This window comes from Dipodomys spectabilis, unplaced genomic scaffold (assembly GCF_019054845.1).
Source record: "Dipodomys spectabilis isolate Male_0828 unplaced genomic scaffold, ASM1905484v1 ptg000018l, whole genome shotgun sequence".
In the NCBI taxonomy this organism is placed as follows: domain Eukaryota; kingdom Metazoa; phylum Chordata; class Mammalia; order Rodentia; family Heteromyidae; genus Dipodomys; species Dipodomys spectabilis.
Window position 1 is genome coordinate 134,442 of NW_024870695.1, and position 15,176 is coordinate 149,617.

The following is a 15,176-nucleotide window of genomic DNA, read 5'->3' on the forward strand; positions in this document are numbered from 1 at the left end:
GGTCTGCCATTGGGGCTGAGGAGCAGCTTCCCCTTCACACAAGGCTAGTATGCTTTTGTTTGCCACAGTCCCCACTCCACCCTGCCATCTTGACATTCTTTTAGCTTCACCCCTACCAGTTGATTCAGAGGGAAAAAGGAGAGAGTGGTAAAGCACTGCCTAGCATGTGTGAGACCGTTGGGTCCAGCCCTAAGGTAAGGGAGGCAATTATTCTTTTCTTTTTTCCTTTTATGTCAATCATGGTACTTAAACTCAGGACCTGGGTACTGTCCCTTAGTTTTTTTGGGTGAGTTTGTTTGTTTTGCTTAAGGCTGGCACTTGAGCTCCACAGCCTCACTTCCTGCTTTTTGATGGTTAATTGGAGATTAGCGTCTCATGGATTTTCCTGCCCCAGCTGGTTTTGAACCTCAATTCTTAGATCTCAATGTTCAGATCTTAATTCTCAGTAGCTAGGATTACAAGCAGGAGCTGCCGGTGCCCACAAGGCAATTATACTTGTTTTGCCATTTCTGTGAAAAGAACAGAAGGGAGACCACCTATTAAAAGAGAAGTAGGCAGACTTCTCTGGAAGTGCAGGCTTTTCATATCCAATCCATTTCATTGACTTGGCCCTTCTGCCTGCCAGTGGAAGGCAGGGGCCTGACTGCCTCAGGGAAGACAGAAGCCAGGCCATATTTGTGCTGTTTTTGTTTTGTTTTTTGGTTGGCCATGGGATTTGAACTTGGGGCCCGGTCACTGACCTTGAGCTCTTTTGCTCAAAGCTAGCAATCTACCACTTTGAGCCACAGTACTACTTCCAGTTTTCTGGTGGTTTATTGGAAATAAGAGACTCTCAGAGATCCTCAGATCTCAGCCTCCTGAGTAGCTAGGATTACAGGTGTGCACCACCAGTGCCCAGCCACGTATGTACTTTGAAAGAGAAGCTTATGTATTTGGGCCTGACCTACCCTTGGAGCCTTTTCAGCCCAGGATCAGTGGGTATGAATGGGGAGGGGCCATCTCTACAGCAGAAGCTGCAATGACTCCCCCCGTCCATTGCTCTACCCCACCATACTTCCTGTTCCCCTAGTAGCCCCTTGTCTGTCCTGAGTGTTCTCACTGGTTTGGAGATTGATTTCCCAAGAGCAGAAAGCCCTCATTAGCCATACCATGGAGGTTAGGAACACAACTGTCACTGCTCATTTGCCCAAACCTGATGATAGTCTCAGTGGATTGGTTGCTTCCAGCTGCAAGGTGAGGTCTTGGGACACCAAGCAGAAAAGATCAGCTCCAGTGTAGCTGAGAAGCACAGAGCTGCCACCAGACCAGCTGGCGTGAGGCTCTCTGTACACACTGCGGCACTCAGGCTACTCACCTGTGTCGCCAGGTGAAGCAACAACTTAATTCTACCCACTCTAGATTGGGCAGCCTTTGGGAGCCTAGGGAAAGTGAATAAATGTAGCCTCCCACACTGTCTGGCTGCAGTAAAGCCCTGGACAATAGCGGTGATGGCTCATGCCATTCTCCAGCTGCTCCTAGAACCTACTGTCCATCCCAGACTGAGTCTATCCTGGTAGAAGGAGCCAAGCTGATTTCCTACTGGCAGAGCAGGAGCACAGCCAAAGTAGAGAGTCATACAGGAAGTGAGGAGGGCCTCCCTCTGCCTCCATTGCTCCTGGGCTAGGACCCAAGCAAGGCGTGTGGTCCATCTCCTTGGGGCTGAGGAGGTACTAAGGCTCCCAGCCAAGTAAAGTAAACTGAGGCACAAACTTCAGAGACCACACGACACTGGCCCTGGGGAAACTATGTCAGAGGCTTGGAGGATGAGAGACAGAAACAGGTGCAGAGGCAGATAGAAAGACTCAGAGACAGAGTCTAGAGACAAAAACTGAGAAGAACCAAGAGACAGACCCAAGAAGACCAGGAACACATGTGGAGACTCAGAAGAGAGGGAACTAAAGAGGAGATGAGAGGCAGAGATTTAAAAACAAAATTGTGAGAGCCTGGCATAGTGATGCAATCCTGTAAGCCCAGCATTCAGGAAGCTGTGGCAGGAGGATTACTGGTTCCAGGCTAACCTGGCCCATACCAGGAGACCCTGCCTCAAGAAAAAGCACCAGAATGAGGGAACAGAAGATACTGTACAAAAGGTAATGTACTCATTACCTGACTCATGTAATTATAATCCCTCTGTACATTACCTTTATCATAACAATGAAGTAAATTAACTTTAAAAAAAGAAACAAAAAGAAAAATGTGAAAGAGGCACACAAAGAGAGATGAAGTTAAAGAGTTGTCTCCGCACCAAGGAGCTGGCTCGAGTGGGTGTGCTTAGTATGCTTTATGTCTTCCAGGAAGCAGAGGCCATCATTTGTCCCCACACAGCGCAGAGAGTACCCTCACCAGACCAGCTCCTTGTGCCTGAGCCAGGGGCTGACCCCAAAAGAAGCCTTTATTTCTCCTGATGTCTGAGATGCCTGACACCTCCTCCCCCAGCTTTTGTATCTGTGTCAAGCCTTCCCTAAGTTCTCCCCCCCACTCCCACCCTAGGAAGTTCTAACTGCCCCTCACCTACGCTCTGCCCCTATCTATATAGCCACTATATCCATCTAGTTCCTGGAGGGACCAGGTGTCAACCTCCTTCTCTCCAGAGAAGGGCTCCTCAATCGAGGGCAAAGGACTGAAGGATTTCCATGCTGGCAACCACAGCTCTATTGATCTGAGGATCTGTCTTCGTTAGCCGGTGCCTCCTGTCTGTCTGTGAACCTGGAGGAGAGAGAAAATCAAAATCGATGGTGAATGAATAAGCAAGCACCAGAGCCCTTATTCCCAGGTCTGCCTCTCAGCCTGCCCTAGGCTGCCCGACTGCCCCTCCCCTGCCCAGGGTCATCCTTCAGGGCAACTAGAGGCAGCCTGGAATGAGAACTAAGTACAATACAGAGGCCACAGCTCTGCTTTGCCTTCCTTGAGAAGACCTTCTAATGTGGCCAGTTTGTGTCCAGCTACCAGATCTCCCAACTCCAAGGTCTGGGCAGAAAGGACAGGAAAGCTCTGAGCCTCTTGCAGCTGCCAAAAGGCCTACCCCTGGAGGATAGTTCTGGGGACCTAGGAGACTTCCCAAAGCAAAGGCGAGTGTGGTTCACCCCTCCCACCCTGCAAGCACAGGCCCTGGGTGAACAGCACTCTGTCACTCCGTGTCAACAGTGTTTGCTGAGTGCCTATTTGTACAAGACCCCAAGCAGGACTTAGTAAAGGAGGCAGGTTTGGATTGAGATGTAACCTTGCCTGCCATGGCTCCTGGCACCAATGAGGTTAAAGTGAGCATTGGAAGAAATTCAGAGCTGAGAGGTGCCAAGCAGGAAGGGAGAGGGGTAGCCTTCCATCCTTCCTTCCTGGGGTGGGTGGGACTATTCAGTGGAGGCTCCTGGGAAATGAATTCAAGTCCAATTTTTCACAGTATTTGTAGATTGGTACAGCTTTTGAAACTTCTAAAGCCTTTTGTCCTGTTGGGCCTGATTTTATTGGTAGTTATTTTTATCTCCATTTTCCAGATGAGAAGCCCAAGCCTCCATGATCTGAAGCATTTGCTCAAATGCATACAAGCAGAGCCCGAGGTCAAACCTAGATACTGAACATGAACTAGAAGGTGCCTCTCACACTGCTCTGACAGGGAGACCAAGCTAGAGCTAGTCACTAGGAGGGGAGGATTTCTGAAGATGCAGAGTTCTGAGGGGAGGCAGGACCAGATAGATACCCTTCATGCTAGGTAAGGTAAGTGAGCATTGATATTGATAGAGATGGGTCATATCCCAGATCAGCCTCTTCTTTTTTTTTTTTTAGCTCTGTCCCTGAGCTTTTATGCTCAAGGCTAGTGCTCTACTACTTGGGCCATAGCTCTACTTCAGACTTTTTGCTGGTTAACTGGAGATAGGAATCTCATAGGCTTCCTTCCCTTAGATGGCTTTAAACTGTGATCCTCTGATCTCAGCCACCTGAGTAGCTAGGATTACAAGCATGAGCCACCAGCACCCACCTCTGAATGGCTTCTGAAGGTCCCCAGTGCAGTCCACGTCCTACAGAGCACAGCTTGGAGATCTTTATTCCACAGAAGAGGCCAGTGTGTCCCTGACAGGTGGGTCTGGGCATGGAGCATGGTGACCCCAGAGGCTTTCCATTGCCCCTGGGGGATGTGAGCCCATGAGTTCAGGAACTCCTCCCCCAAAATAAAATAGCTTCTGTCTGCGAAGTACTTGCCACTGATAGCCACTGCCCTCATTTCCTCTTTTAATGCTTATAGCCCCCAGGGAAAGAGTCATCATCCCTCCCCCCCCTTCATTTTCCCCCTGAGCACAAAATGGTGAAGAAACTAGTGTAAAATCACACAGCTAGGAAGTGGCAGAGGCAGGACACAAACCCAAGTCCTGTGACTCAGAGCCAGGGCCTCTTCACCACCTCAGACTTTGAAGGCTTTTCAATAGGATATTAGGGCCCAGGCCATCTGGTGGGGGGCATCTATCTCCTAGGCCAACAGGACCAGCTCTGTCTCTGAGCTATGTCTCTGGTAGGTCAGGGAGGGCTAATTGGGATGTCTGTGCCCTCGCTGGGGCCTTATAATCATCATTCCTTTACATTTAAAAACAAAAAATAATTTTTTTTGTTTTTAGTATGCAAAATTTTCCACCATCTGCTTTGCCTTGGCAGAATGTTTGCTGAAAATAGCTCCTTCCTCCTTTAATTCCCACAACTTCTGGGGGCTTCGGAGTCTCAGAGCAGAGCAACCGTGTGGATCGCAAGTGCCTCCCAGACTGCCAGTTGTCCTTGTGCCAGGCAGACAGATGTTACATGGTCCAGAGGGGGGCGTTTCCCCATCTATCCATCAGAAAGTGACATCAGGTCTCACAACAGTGCTGCGCTGATCCCACAAAGTCCTATGACTCAGACTTGGAGTGGCTACCTGGTCAGCTTCTTGGTTTTACCATGGAGAAAAATACCTGGGCTATCCAGAGCAGTCCTGGCCAAGCAGAGCCTGGAGGCGGGTCTTGATCCCTGTGCAACTCTGTGAGGCCCCATCTCACAGGTCCCCTGCACCACCCCAGGCCAGCTGTCTTCACAGGACAGCAGCTGCCACATGTGTCCTTTGAGGTAATCAAAGGAAACTTTCCAAAAAGGAATACTCTCCCCCCACTTCATGTACCAAAACTCGGAGTTTCCATGGTGATAGTCAAATTGCAAATCCATCCAAGAGTGAGCTGGTGGGGGAAAAGAGGGAGTTTGGCCCATCCCCAGAGAAGCAGGCATAGCTGGCACCAAGTGTCTGTCCAGTGCTGAGGATGGATGCCCAGAGAAGCAGGGCAGCCCTTTTGGGTGTGATGGGGAAATCTCAGGGACACCAGGCTCCCCAGAAAGTGGTTCAGGAACTCAGGCCACCAAGGAGGGAAGGCAGGAGGGAGTCTCTTCCCCCCACCCTCATCACAGAGCCTAGTGAATCCATGTAATGATACTGCTTCTCCTGAAGGCAATCGGGACTGGCTTTTCCCTGGGGGTTTCCCATCTTCGATCTGAAAACTAAGGCGTGGGCAGAATGCAGAGGCTCGTCACTGAGCCATCCCAGACACAGCCTTTAGGGAATTATAGGAAAAAAAATTTTTTTAAATCAGGCCTCAGACATTCCAAGTGTTTTGTGGAGGATGGAAGAGCAAGGGCCAGAAGATTTATGAGCCTAAAATCTTCGTTAATAGACCCAAAAGATTTACGATGCCAGCTGCTGTTTGGAGGGAAGGTGGCAATGGTGATCGAATGGCAAATTAGCCCAGGGTTGGGCCTTACAGGGACAGGAAGACAAAAGAGCTGCTTCCTTGGCCATGAGAGGAAGCTATGACTAGTAGGGTAAAGAATGTTTGTGTGAGCTGCCCTTGGCCCAATCTTCTCCCCGAGCCTCTTTCCTTAGAGACAGGAAGTGCCAAGGCCAGGCTCTGACCGACACAGCAAACTTATTTCAGTTTGTTTCTTTCAAGTAGGGTTTATGAGAACAGATTAGAAATGGGATTTGGGTCTGCAGCACAAAGCCTTCCACACCGAGGCCTAGCTCCAGTTTGAAATCCCAGGCACAATGAGACAGGGGCAGCTCATCCTAGAGCATGACTACGTAGCTGGCTGGTCTTTGCTCTGTGACACTCTCGTGAACTCTTATCATGAGGCTAAGGCTGTCCCTGCTTTATCATGACTGGGCCCTTTGGGGTGTGTGACAGGAGAAAAGAGTAGGTCAAATGATAGAAACTTAGGGATGTTTACTGGGTGAGTTTTCACCTTGTACAACACAGGAACCCCACAAAGACAAGGCAATATGGGTGTCCTTCACCTCACCTCCTGCTGCTATTTTGGACAGACATACACCTCCTATGTTGCATGGCACCTGTGTCTTGTGATTTTAGTCTCACTTCTGTGACTACATATAATGGAGGGAGAAGGCGAGAACAATGGGACAGATAAGCTTGCCACCATAACCTGAGTCCTGGGATACCCTACCCCATAGTCTACTGCCCAGGCCTTTGCCATTTTCCCATTGGCAACAAGGGATCCAGGAGATACTCAACACCCCCAGCGATTCCATGTCCACCTTAGCCTCTAACTACACAGATACTGCAGGTCAGCTGGGGAAAGGAGAGGTAGAAGCTGTGACATCTCCAAGTCAGGAACTATGACTTGATGCCAGAGCACCTGGAAAGCCAGTGTGAAGGTCAGTCACCAGCTCTCCACAGGGACTGTTTTCCCACTGAGTTCCACAGTACCTGGCTCCCCTTCTGGCAGAGTTTCGGGGAGCATTAGCCGCGATCCTCCTTTAGCCATACCAAAGGAGGACATTGGGAGCCACTTGCTCCAGATGTCTAACAAGCATCCTTGCCTCCTGCCCACCTCCTCCCACCCCTTTGTCTAGGGACCACAGGACTGATGTTTAGTCAGCCAGGAAATGAGTCAAAACAACGTAAGTGCTTACAGCACTGATGCCCGCGGGATCTGATCTCAGTGGACCGCTGCTCAAAGCCACACAGTCCCGGATCTGAAAAGCAACTATAAAATAAGCCAAGTGTCTCCTTGTATTTCTTAGGTTCCATGAAGGAGAACACGGCCCATTGACATTCCTCCTCTTTTTACTTCTACATCAGAAAAGCCACAACAGAGTCTTTCTGCCAGGCAGAGGGAGAGGACCATAGCAGAAAAGGGGGCAGATCCTTGAGCAGAAGGAGGGAGACATGGGACAACCATGTAATGTAGTCATCATATTTGCCCTATGCCTTGGGTCACTCCCTAAAGAGGAGGGCCCCCGAGATCCTTGGTGGGCAGGGGAGTGTGCTTCTCCTGAAAGTGAGAAGAGCCTTTGTAGAGGGTGAAACTGGGATCTATGGGATTTTGGGGGGGGATCTATGGGATTTTTTTTTTGGTCAGTCGTGAGGCCTGAACTCTGGGCCTGGGCGCTGTCCCTCAGCTCTTCAGCTCAAGGCTAGCGCTCTACCACTTGAGCCACAGCACCACTTCTGGCTTTTTCTGCTTATGTGGTGCTGAGGAATCGAACCCAGGGCCTCATGCATGCAAGGCAAGCGCTCTACCACTGAGCCACCTTCCCAGCCCCTCCATGGGAATTTTTGTTTGTTCTGTGCCGGTACTGGGGCTTGAACTCAAGGCCACCTGCTCTCGCTTGACTTTTTCACTCAAGGCTGGTGCTCTACCACGTGAGCCACGTCCTTCTCCACTTCCAGCTTTTTGCTGGTTAATTGGAGATCAGAGTTTCATATATATGTCTGCCTGGGCTGGCTTTGAACTGAGATCCTCAGATCTCAGCCTTTTGCATAACTAGGATTACAGACCTGAGACACTGGCACTCAGCAAGACCTGTGTTTTTGCTGGACCTGATAGGCCATGTCAGGGTCCCTGGTGAGGGACATTAAGGCCTGGAGATGAGCATGACCAGCGATGATGGTGATGAGAAGATTAACTCCAGACCAACAGGTGGTGAAACTGGCAGGATGTGAGGTGTGAGGGTGAAGGTGATAATACCTCTATAAAGCACCTACTGTGTGCTGGCCATTCAGCTGTGGAAGCCCAGTACTGAGGCTCTATTATAGGGCCAAAAAACGGCCGGCCAGCTTTGAGCCTCTGGATGCCCGCATCTGGGACCTGTGACTACCTCAGCAGAAAGGTGACATAGATTGAGGCACAGAAACTTTCCAGGAAGTTCCAGATCCAGATGGAAGCCCCATTTCCCCTTCCGGTCTCTCTAGCAGATTTCCCTAACTGAGCAGGCACTTCCTCCTGTTGAGCCTAATGCAGTCTGAGAATGTTGCATGCTGCTCACAAAGGACTTGGCAGATCAAATGAAACCTATTAGCCACCCTGGGTATAGATCAATCCTGTTTCTAATCTTATCTCCTACCAAATGAGGGCCTGCAGCTCAGGGCTGTTGAGAGTGTTAAGACTGGCTTTCTAAGCACCTAACACTGTCTGCAAGACCCCAACCTGCTCTCCCTCCCCTCTCTGTAACTGGCATTTTGCATTTCAAAGTAAAACACATCAACAGAGGCCCTCATTGGTCACCTATGAGAGCTGGTTACCTTTGATTTCACACCTTTCTGTGCATTTTTACTTATGATCCTTACAGCCTTTAATTAACATGCTATGCAAATTGATGAGAGGAGTCAGGAAAGAGGCCAGAGCTCTTGCATTAAAACCAAGTCTTTGTAAGATCTTGATAGAAGGGAGGGGGGAAAAAAACCTACTGAATTAAGTGGGCAGGACAAGTGTAAAAAACAGGAGGAAGAAATGGAAAAATATAGAAAGATTTCACAGTCACATCGCTTTGCAGTGTCTTTAAGCTCCTGCTTCAGCTTAAAGCATCTGAAACAAGTCATAAATACTGAGACTTGGATTCAGTTTATACACACAGGGCTGTGTGGGCCCCATCTCTAAGCCCTGAAGCCTGCCTCATAAGGTGGGCACATAGATGTACATTTCTATGTTTAAAATGAAAATAGACTGTTTGGAGGATGAATATATCCTGTATCACGACACCCACTGTCGAACCAGCCAAATCTGGTCTTCTTGAGTATAGAAAAGAAGCCTTTTACTGTGAGAGCTCCTTCTCTTCCCCCCCACCCCCAGTTCCACCCCCTCCCTGTTCCTGAGATGGTGCCCTCTTCCCTCTCATTGGTACTTCACTGGGTGGACTGAGATAAGGATCCAGGCCTCCTGGCCCTCGTTCAGCTCTTCTGGGGAGAAGATCCTCAGGTTCTCAGGTTCTGGAGCCTGTCAGAGCCTGCTCCTCTGACCTGTAGCCTGGGCTTCAGTGTTCTCATCTATGAAATGGGTGGCACTATTTCTTATGGGTTATTCTGAAACCTTTAGCCTTACTAGGTGGGAGGCCTTGGAATCGCTTTGCCTACACCAGTTGGGATCATTAGCTTCTGCCAGGCAAGGAGAGAGGGTGTCAGAGAGGGTGAGTGGGGGTAGGGGAGAAGTCTGACGGGGGAGCTAGCCCTCCCTGCTAGAGCTGGGCATACAGAGCTCAGATCCTAGCTTCTGCATATCAGCTTTCCCCTCTGACTAGCAGAAGGAGGACTCCACCATCACCTCACCCCCCCACACACACGCGCACACCAGTGCCTTACCTCCAGACCCCCAGCAGTGTTTCTTATGCCCTAGCTGGCTGAGGTTCTCGGTCATTTTGTCATGGCAGGAGAGAGGCCTGGCCTGACCCCCTCTGTTCAAGCAGCAGCAGGAAGGGTGATCTCTCTTTATGTCTATCTTTCCAGTGGTTTCCAGTGACAGTGATAGTGACTCAGATCTCAGCTCCTCCAGCCTGGATGACAGACTTCCGTCCGCTGGGGTCAGGGACATGAAAGGTGATAAACCTGGAGGAGAATCAGGTAAGTGTGGGAGGCCGACTGTTTGTTTTCCAAGCCGGAGGTACAGAACGGCTTGGCTGAACTCCTCTGATAGAAGCTTCCCTGTCTAGGGTATGAAATTGTTGTAGATGAGGTGGGGTTATGCTTAGAGAGTGCTCCCCCATGAGTTAAAGCCTTAGTGCTCCTGAAGAGCCACGTGGACTAGAGGCTGGTCTAGCCAGCCATGCCCTCTGCCTGGACACCAAGCTCCCCCAGGAACATTCCCCAGCTGAGATTTTGTCTTGTGAATGAAAAAAAGCAAAACCAAAAAGAAAACTGAAAATCAGGCACAACGCTTGCGTAGCTAGTCCGGATCCACTTGAAACTGCAGTGGAGTCCTTATTCCTGCTCACCTCCCTGCTGGCCCTTCTTTTTTAGCACAAGGGAGATGGAGCAGAAAAGTTCCTGATTTTGCTATCTGTGTAACATCACTTCTGTGACGGTCATATGACAGAGGGTTAACTCCCATATTGAAGGAGAAAAGAGAAGGCCTTAGGAAGGAAAAGGAAAGCAGTTTCCTTACCTTCAAATCAGGTGAAGAATGTTCTGGGAACTGGGTTTTTTGTCTTTTTATTCTTGGGAGGGTTTTGGTGCGAGTACCAGGATTGAATTCAAGGCCTCATATTTCTCAGTCAGCTTGCTTGTTCATGCTGGTGCTCTACTGCTTTGAAACATGCCTTCAGTCCAACTTCTTTGCTGGTTAATTGGAGATAGAGTGTTGTAGATTTTTCTACTAAGGCTGGCTCTGAAACTTGATGGTCAGATCTCAGCCTCCTTAGTAGCTAGGATTATAGGTGTGAGCCACCTGTGCCAGGTGAGGAACTGGAACTTTGAAAGAAGTTTCAGGAAGGTCAATTTTAGTGCAAAATTTAGTCTTATAATAATTGCCCCAAACTGGACTTTTTTAAAAAACTTCAGGTGTTGTCCTAAAACCAAGTCTGAGTGATCCTCTGCCAGAGCTGATGTGAAAGGAATTTCTGCTAGGAATGGAAGTTTGGGATCGATCAGAGGTAGTAAAGGCTTGGGCACACATTCTATTTCTCAGTGTCTGATGCTATGGCAGACATTACTAGTCGATCATGAAATACTTTTTTTTTTTTTGTCAATCATGAGGCTTGAACTCTGCCTGGGTGCTGTCCCTCAGCTCTTCAGCTAAAGGCTAGCATTCTACCACTTGAGCTACAACACCATTTAAAGTTTTTTGAGTGGCTTTTTAGAGATAAGAGTCTCATGGCTTTGAAACGTGATCCTCAGATCTCAGCCTCCTGAGTAGCCAGGATTACAGGCATGAGCCACTAGTGCCTGGCTTGAGAGAGAATTATTTAATGAATATAAACAGGAAGTAATATCTCCTCTTTACAGCTGAGTTAACATACTGTTCCTCCACCCTCATTCTGTAAAGATAGGAAAAGCTAGTAATTATGCATTTTCACATTGTTCCTTAGTGAAATGTCCTAGGGTCCATTCTGTTGCCTTGGTATATCAGGCCAATTAACAGAGGCAGAAGTTAGGTCCTGTTAGAAGATTCTTGAAGACAGCATCCATGTGAATGAGAGTAAACTCCCAACATAGGAGTTGCGAGCAGATAGTCCTATGATTCCAAATGAGAAGATATGACCAGCTCCTGGCTAGGCTGAGTTTTATCCCTGACTCAGTTTTGGATCCAGGCAGCACAGAGCCATGCAGGCCCACATGTGGTCTCTTGCAGGTGGCAGTGTGGGGGCCCCCTGGATGGAGCTCACCCGGCTGCCCAGCCACCTCTCTGGGAGCCAAAGCAGTTTGGCCAGCAAGGCTGGGGCAGGTCCTGCAGACCCACAGGGAGGCACCCTGCCCCAGCCTGAGCCCAAGGGTTCTGGTGAGTATCACCCACACCTCCTAGATGCCACTTCTTCCTGCGCCCTGCTCACTTGCACACACACACACACACACAGCCCTCTTCCTCCTCTAACACTCCATAGTGGTACAGTAGTGTGTAACATTTTCAGTTCTCGGTGGTGGCCAAGCATGGTGCCAGATGCTGGGGGGTGAGGTACTGGTGACGCCTGGGTTCTGATGGACACACAGAAGCAGAGAGAGACAGATAACAGGTCTTGAAGCATTCAGCCAATGGATGGAGAGGATCTGGCCCAGAGCACAGGCTCTCTGCACTTGGCCCAGCCTTGGCTCTCTGCCTCCCACACCTCCGTGGTTCCTTTCAGATGAGCAGAAGGCATACGGCTGTGTGGGAACTGACTGACCCAGTGAGGACCCATTCCATCCCCACCTGTCCTCACTTCTCTTTCTTCTCCCAAAGGCAAGAGATACACCTGGGCGAGTCCTCGCTGTTGATGTGGCCTCAGTCCGTCCCTCAGCCTGACCTGGGCTCTGATGTTTGTTTCATGAAGCTAGTTCTCCAATGGAAACTCTGAGAGAGAGAGAGAGAGAGAGAACATGAGCACTGGAGCCAGGCTGCCAGGCTCCTTTCTGAAGGGGGCCTGAGCCCATCACCCTGTGTCCCTGACCTCTAACTTAAACCAGTGTTTGGGGGCTGAACCTTCTAGTCCCACCCAGTGCCTTTCTGCACCCTCCTGGCAAGGGCCTCTTCATCCAACACTCCTCTTACCCCCCCCCCCCGCCCTTACCTGTATTTATTGTCCTTCCCTATCCCCCCAGACTGCCCCAAGTTCACGTTTAGGGTCTTGGGCTGGCTGGAAGGGCCCTTCCTGTATGCACTGCAGCTGTGTCCTGCAGGGCATTCTCTGGAATGGTGGTCACAGTGAGAACTGTAACCCTGAGTGTTCCCTTCATTGTGTAGGTATACACGGAGCCCAGAACAGCGGGGAGGAGACATGGCCATACTTTGCCTTGCTCCAGGAGCTCTGTTTAGCCTCACTCATTGTTAGGTTTCTTGAGTCCCTCCATGGGCCTCCCAGACTTTTCTCAGCCAGGAAACATGTCTCCCCTAAGACATGAATTCACTGATCTTTAGTAGATGCTGGCTGGTATGAAAAATACTCAGTATAAATGCTTCTGAAAAACCCTCTCCTGAAAACAGAATGTGTGTGTGTGTGTGTGTGTGTGTGTGTGTGTGTGTGTGTGTGTGTGTCTGTGTGTGTCTGTGTGCATGCACGCGCGCGTCTGTGTTTGTACGTGTGTAATGTCTCTCTTTCCTTCCCCCACCCACCCCAGTCTCACAAACTGGGAGCTCCCAGGCCTTAGCCTTTCTCTTTGCCACTGGCAGAGGTAGAAAAACTCACTGTTTTCCTGTGACATGTTATGCTTTAGAATTGAAACAATAAAGATTAGAATTTGCATTGAGCTGGTGTGGTGATCAAAGACCCTGATGGCCTGTGTTTCTGAGCTGCATCAGGAGAAGTGGATGAGAGAAAAGAAAAAACAAAACAACACAAAAAAACATAGTTCCATTGATTTGCTGCTGTGAAAGGAATGAACTAGATCTATGTGTGTCTTAGAGTTCACAACCCTAATGCTGAGTAAAAAAGCAGGCCATCTAGGTAAAAAAAAAAGAATCTAAATGAGTTACACATATGTACCTGTATATGGGTTTATGGGTTTTGTGTGTGTTTTTGGAGTGGAGGGATATACTAAGAATTGAACCCGAGGCTTACATGTGTTAAACAAGCTGAGTGCTAAAACAAAACAAAAAACAACCAAAAAAAGCATACACACACATACACACTTTTTTCCCCCCATCATGGGGTTTGAACTCAAGGTCTAGGCGCTATTCCTGAGTTCTTTTGCTCAAGGCTAGAGCTCTACCACTTTGGGACATAGCTCCACTTCCAGTTTTTGAGTAGTTAACTGCAGATGAGTCTCACAGGGACTTTTCTTCCCAGGCTGGCTTTGAACTGTGATTCTCAGATCTTAGCCCCCTGAGTAGCTAGGATTACAGGTGTGAGACATTGGCACCTAGCTTTTGTTTTTGTTTTTTTGTTTTTTGTCAGCCATGGAGCTTGAATGCAAGGCCTGGGTGCTGTCCCCGAGCTCTTTTGCTCAAGGCTCTTTTGCTTTGCCACTGAGCCACAGCTCTGCTTTCCTTAAAAAGAAAATTTAATGGTTAAAGACTCCTGGTAACATACGGTGGCCTGAAGACATACATAATTTCTTTTGTTCCCCATCCCAGTTCCCTCTAAAATGACACAAAGATATTAAAATGGCATAAACCCCCAAAACTTACCTGAGATCATGAGTACTTCTCTGTGACTCAGTTTTCTCATCTGTAAAAATGAGGATTGTTATAAACATGAAAGCTGTACCAAGCATAGTGGTGGGTTTCTGTAATCCCAGCTACTCCAGAAGTGGAGTCAGGAAGATCATGGTCCAAGACTGGCCCAGGCAAAAGCACAAGACCTTACCTCAAAAACAAACTACAAGCAAAAGGGCTGAGGCACAGCTCATCTAGATGGCATAAAAAGACAGTGCAGTGACTGACTGATGGTACTTGGGACCAGCTAATGTTCCTACTCTGGCATTTGGGATTTTGGAAGCGTGATGCCCAGCTGGATCAATTCTGCCATTGGCTAGATCCTGAACAGTTGCTGGGATCTTGTTAGAGACTTTGGCGCAGTAGACGACAAAACAGACATGGCCTCTGTCCTTCTGGGTCACCCAGTAGACTAAAAACAGATCACCGGTGCCCTCCCCAGAATGACTGTTGTGAAGGTGAGGAGCTGAAGAGGAGCAGGCTGGGAAGGTACATTTTTACATCCCCAGGTGATGGAGAGGCTCCCTAGGTCGAGACTGCCGTGCAGACCCCTTGCTCTGTGGAAACCATTTCCCTGCATTTCCTAGAATTGACACCAGCTGGGGGACCTGACACAGACCTCGCAGGGGACAGAGGGGAGGGGAGGAAGACCAGGCTCAGTGTGCAAGGTGAACCCCCATCTCCGTGTGACTCCTCAGGAGAAGCCCTGCTGCGTGTCCCAACCCAGGACAGAGCTAATGCATCCATGGCAGGATCACCTCCAACAGCTCAGCTCATTAGAGCCATTTCCACCCCCCAAAAGTGGGAGCTGCCATCCTTCCTTAACATGACAACACCCACTCTCTGGCATTGCACCTCCAGGTTCCTAGGAGCCTGTGTTCTGGGTCTGCATGTCCCCGCTACTCCTGTGAATGTCGCTGTGTCCTGCCCAGTGCAGGGCGCAGCAGAGGGAGGCTGCCAACTCAGGCAGGTAGGCCTCCTACCAAGGATGCCAGGCAGCATGCCCACCCACCACCACAGTCCTCCATTCTACAGAGCCAACGCCAAAGACAAACGAA

General features: G+C 49.3%; 1 protein-coding gene across 2 annotated transcripts in view; it reads left to right on the plus strand.

Annotated features, from left to right (window-relative positions):
• Rph3al (rabphilin 3A like (without C2 domains)) overlaps positions 1-13,211 on the plus strand; it is a 104,587-nt gene extending 91,376 nt beyond the window's left edge. For both annotated transcript variants that reach the window (XM_042670532.1, XM_042670535.1), the window contains 3 exons: positions 9,783-9,896; positions 11,623-11,769; positions 12,208-13,211. In XM_042670532.1, the coding sequence (XP_042526466.1) occupies positions 9,783-9,896; positions 11,623-11,769; positions 12,208-12,242 (296 nt within the window). In that variant the 3' untranslated portion in view covers positions 12,243-13,211. The remainder of the gene's footprint in view (positions 1-9,782; positions 9,897-11,622; positions 11,770-12,207) is intronic.
• The last annotated feature ends 1,965 nt before the right edge of the window (positions 13,212-15,176 follow it).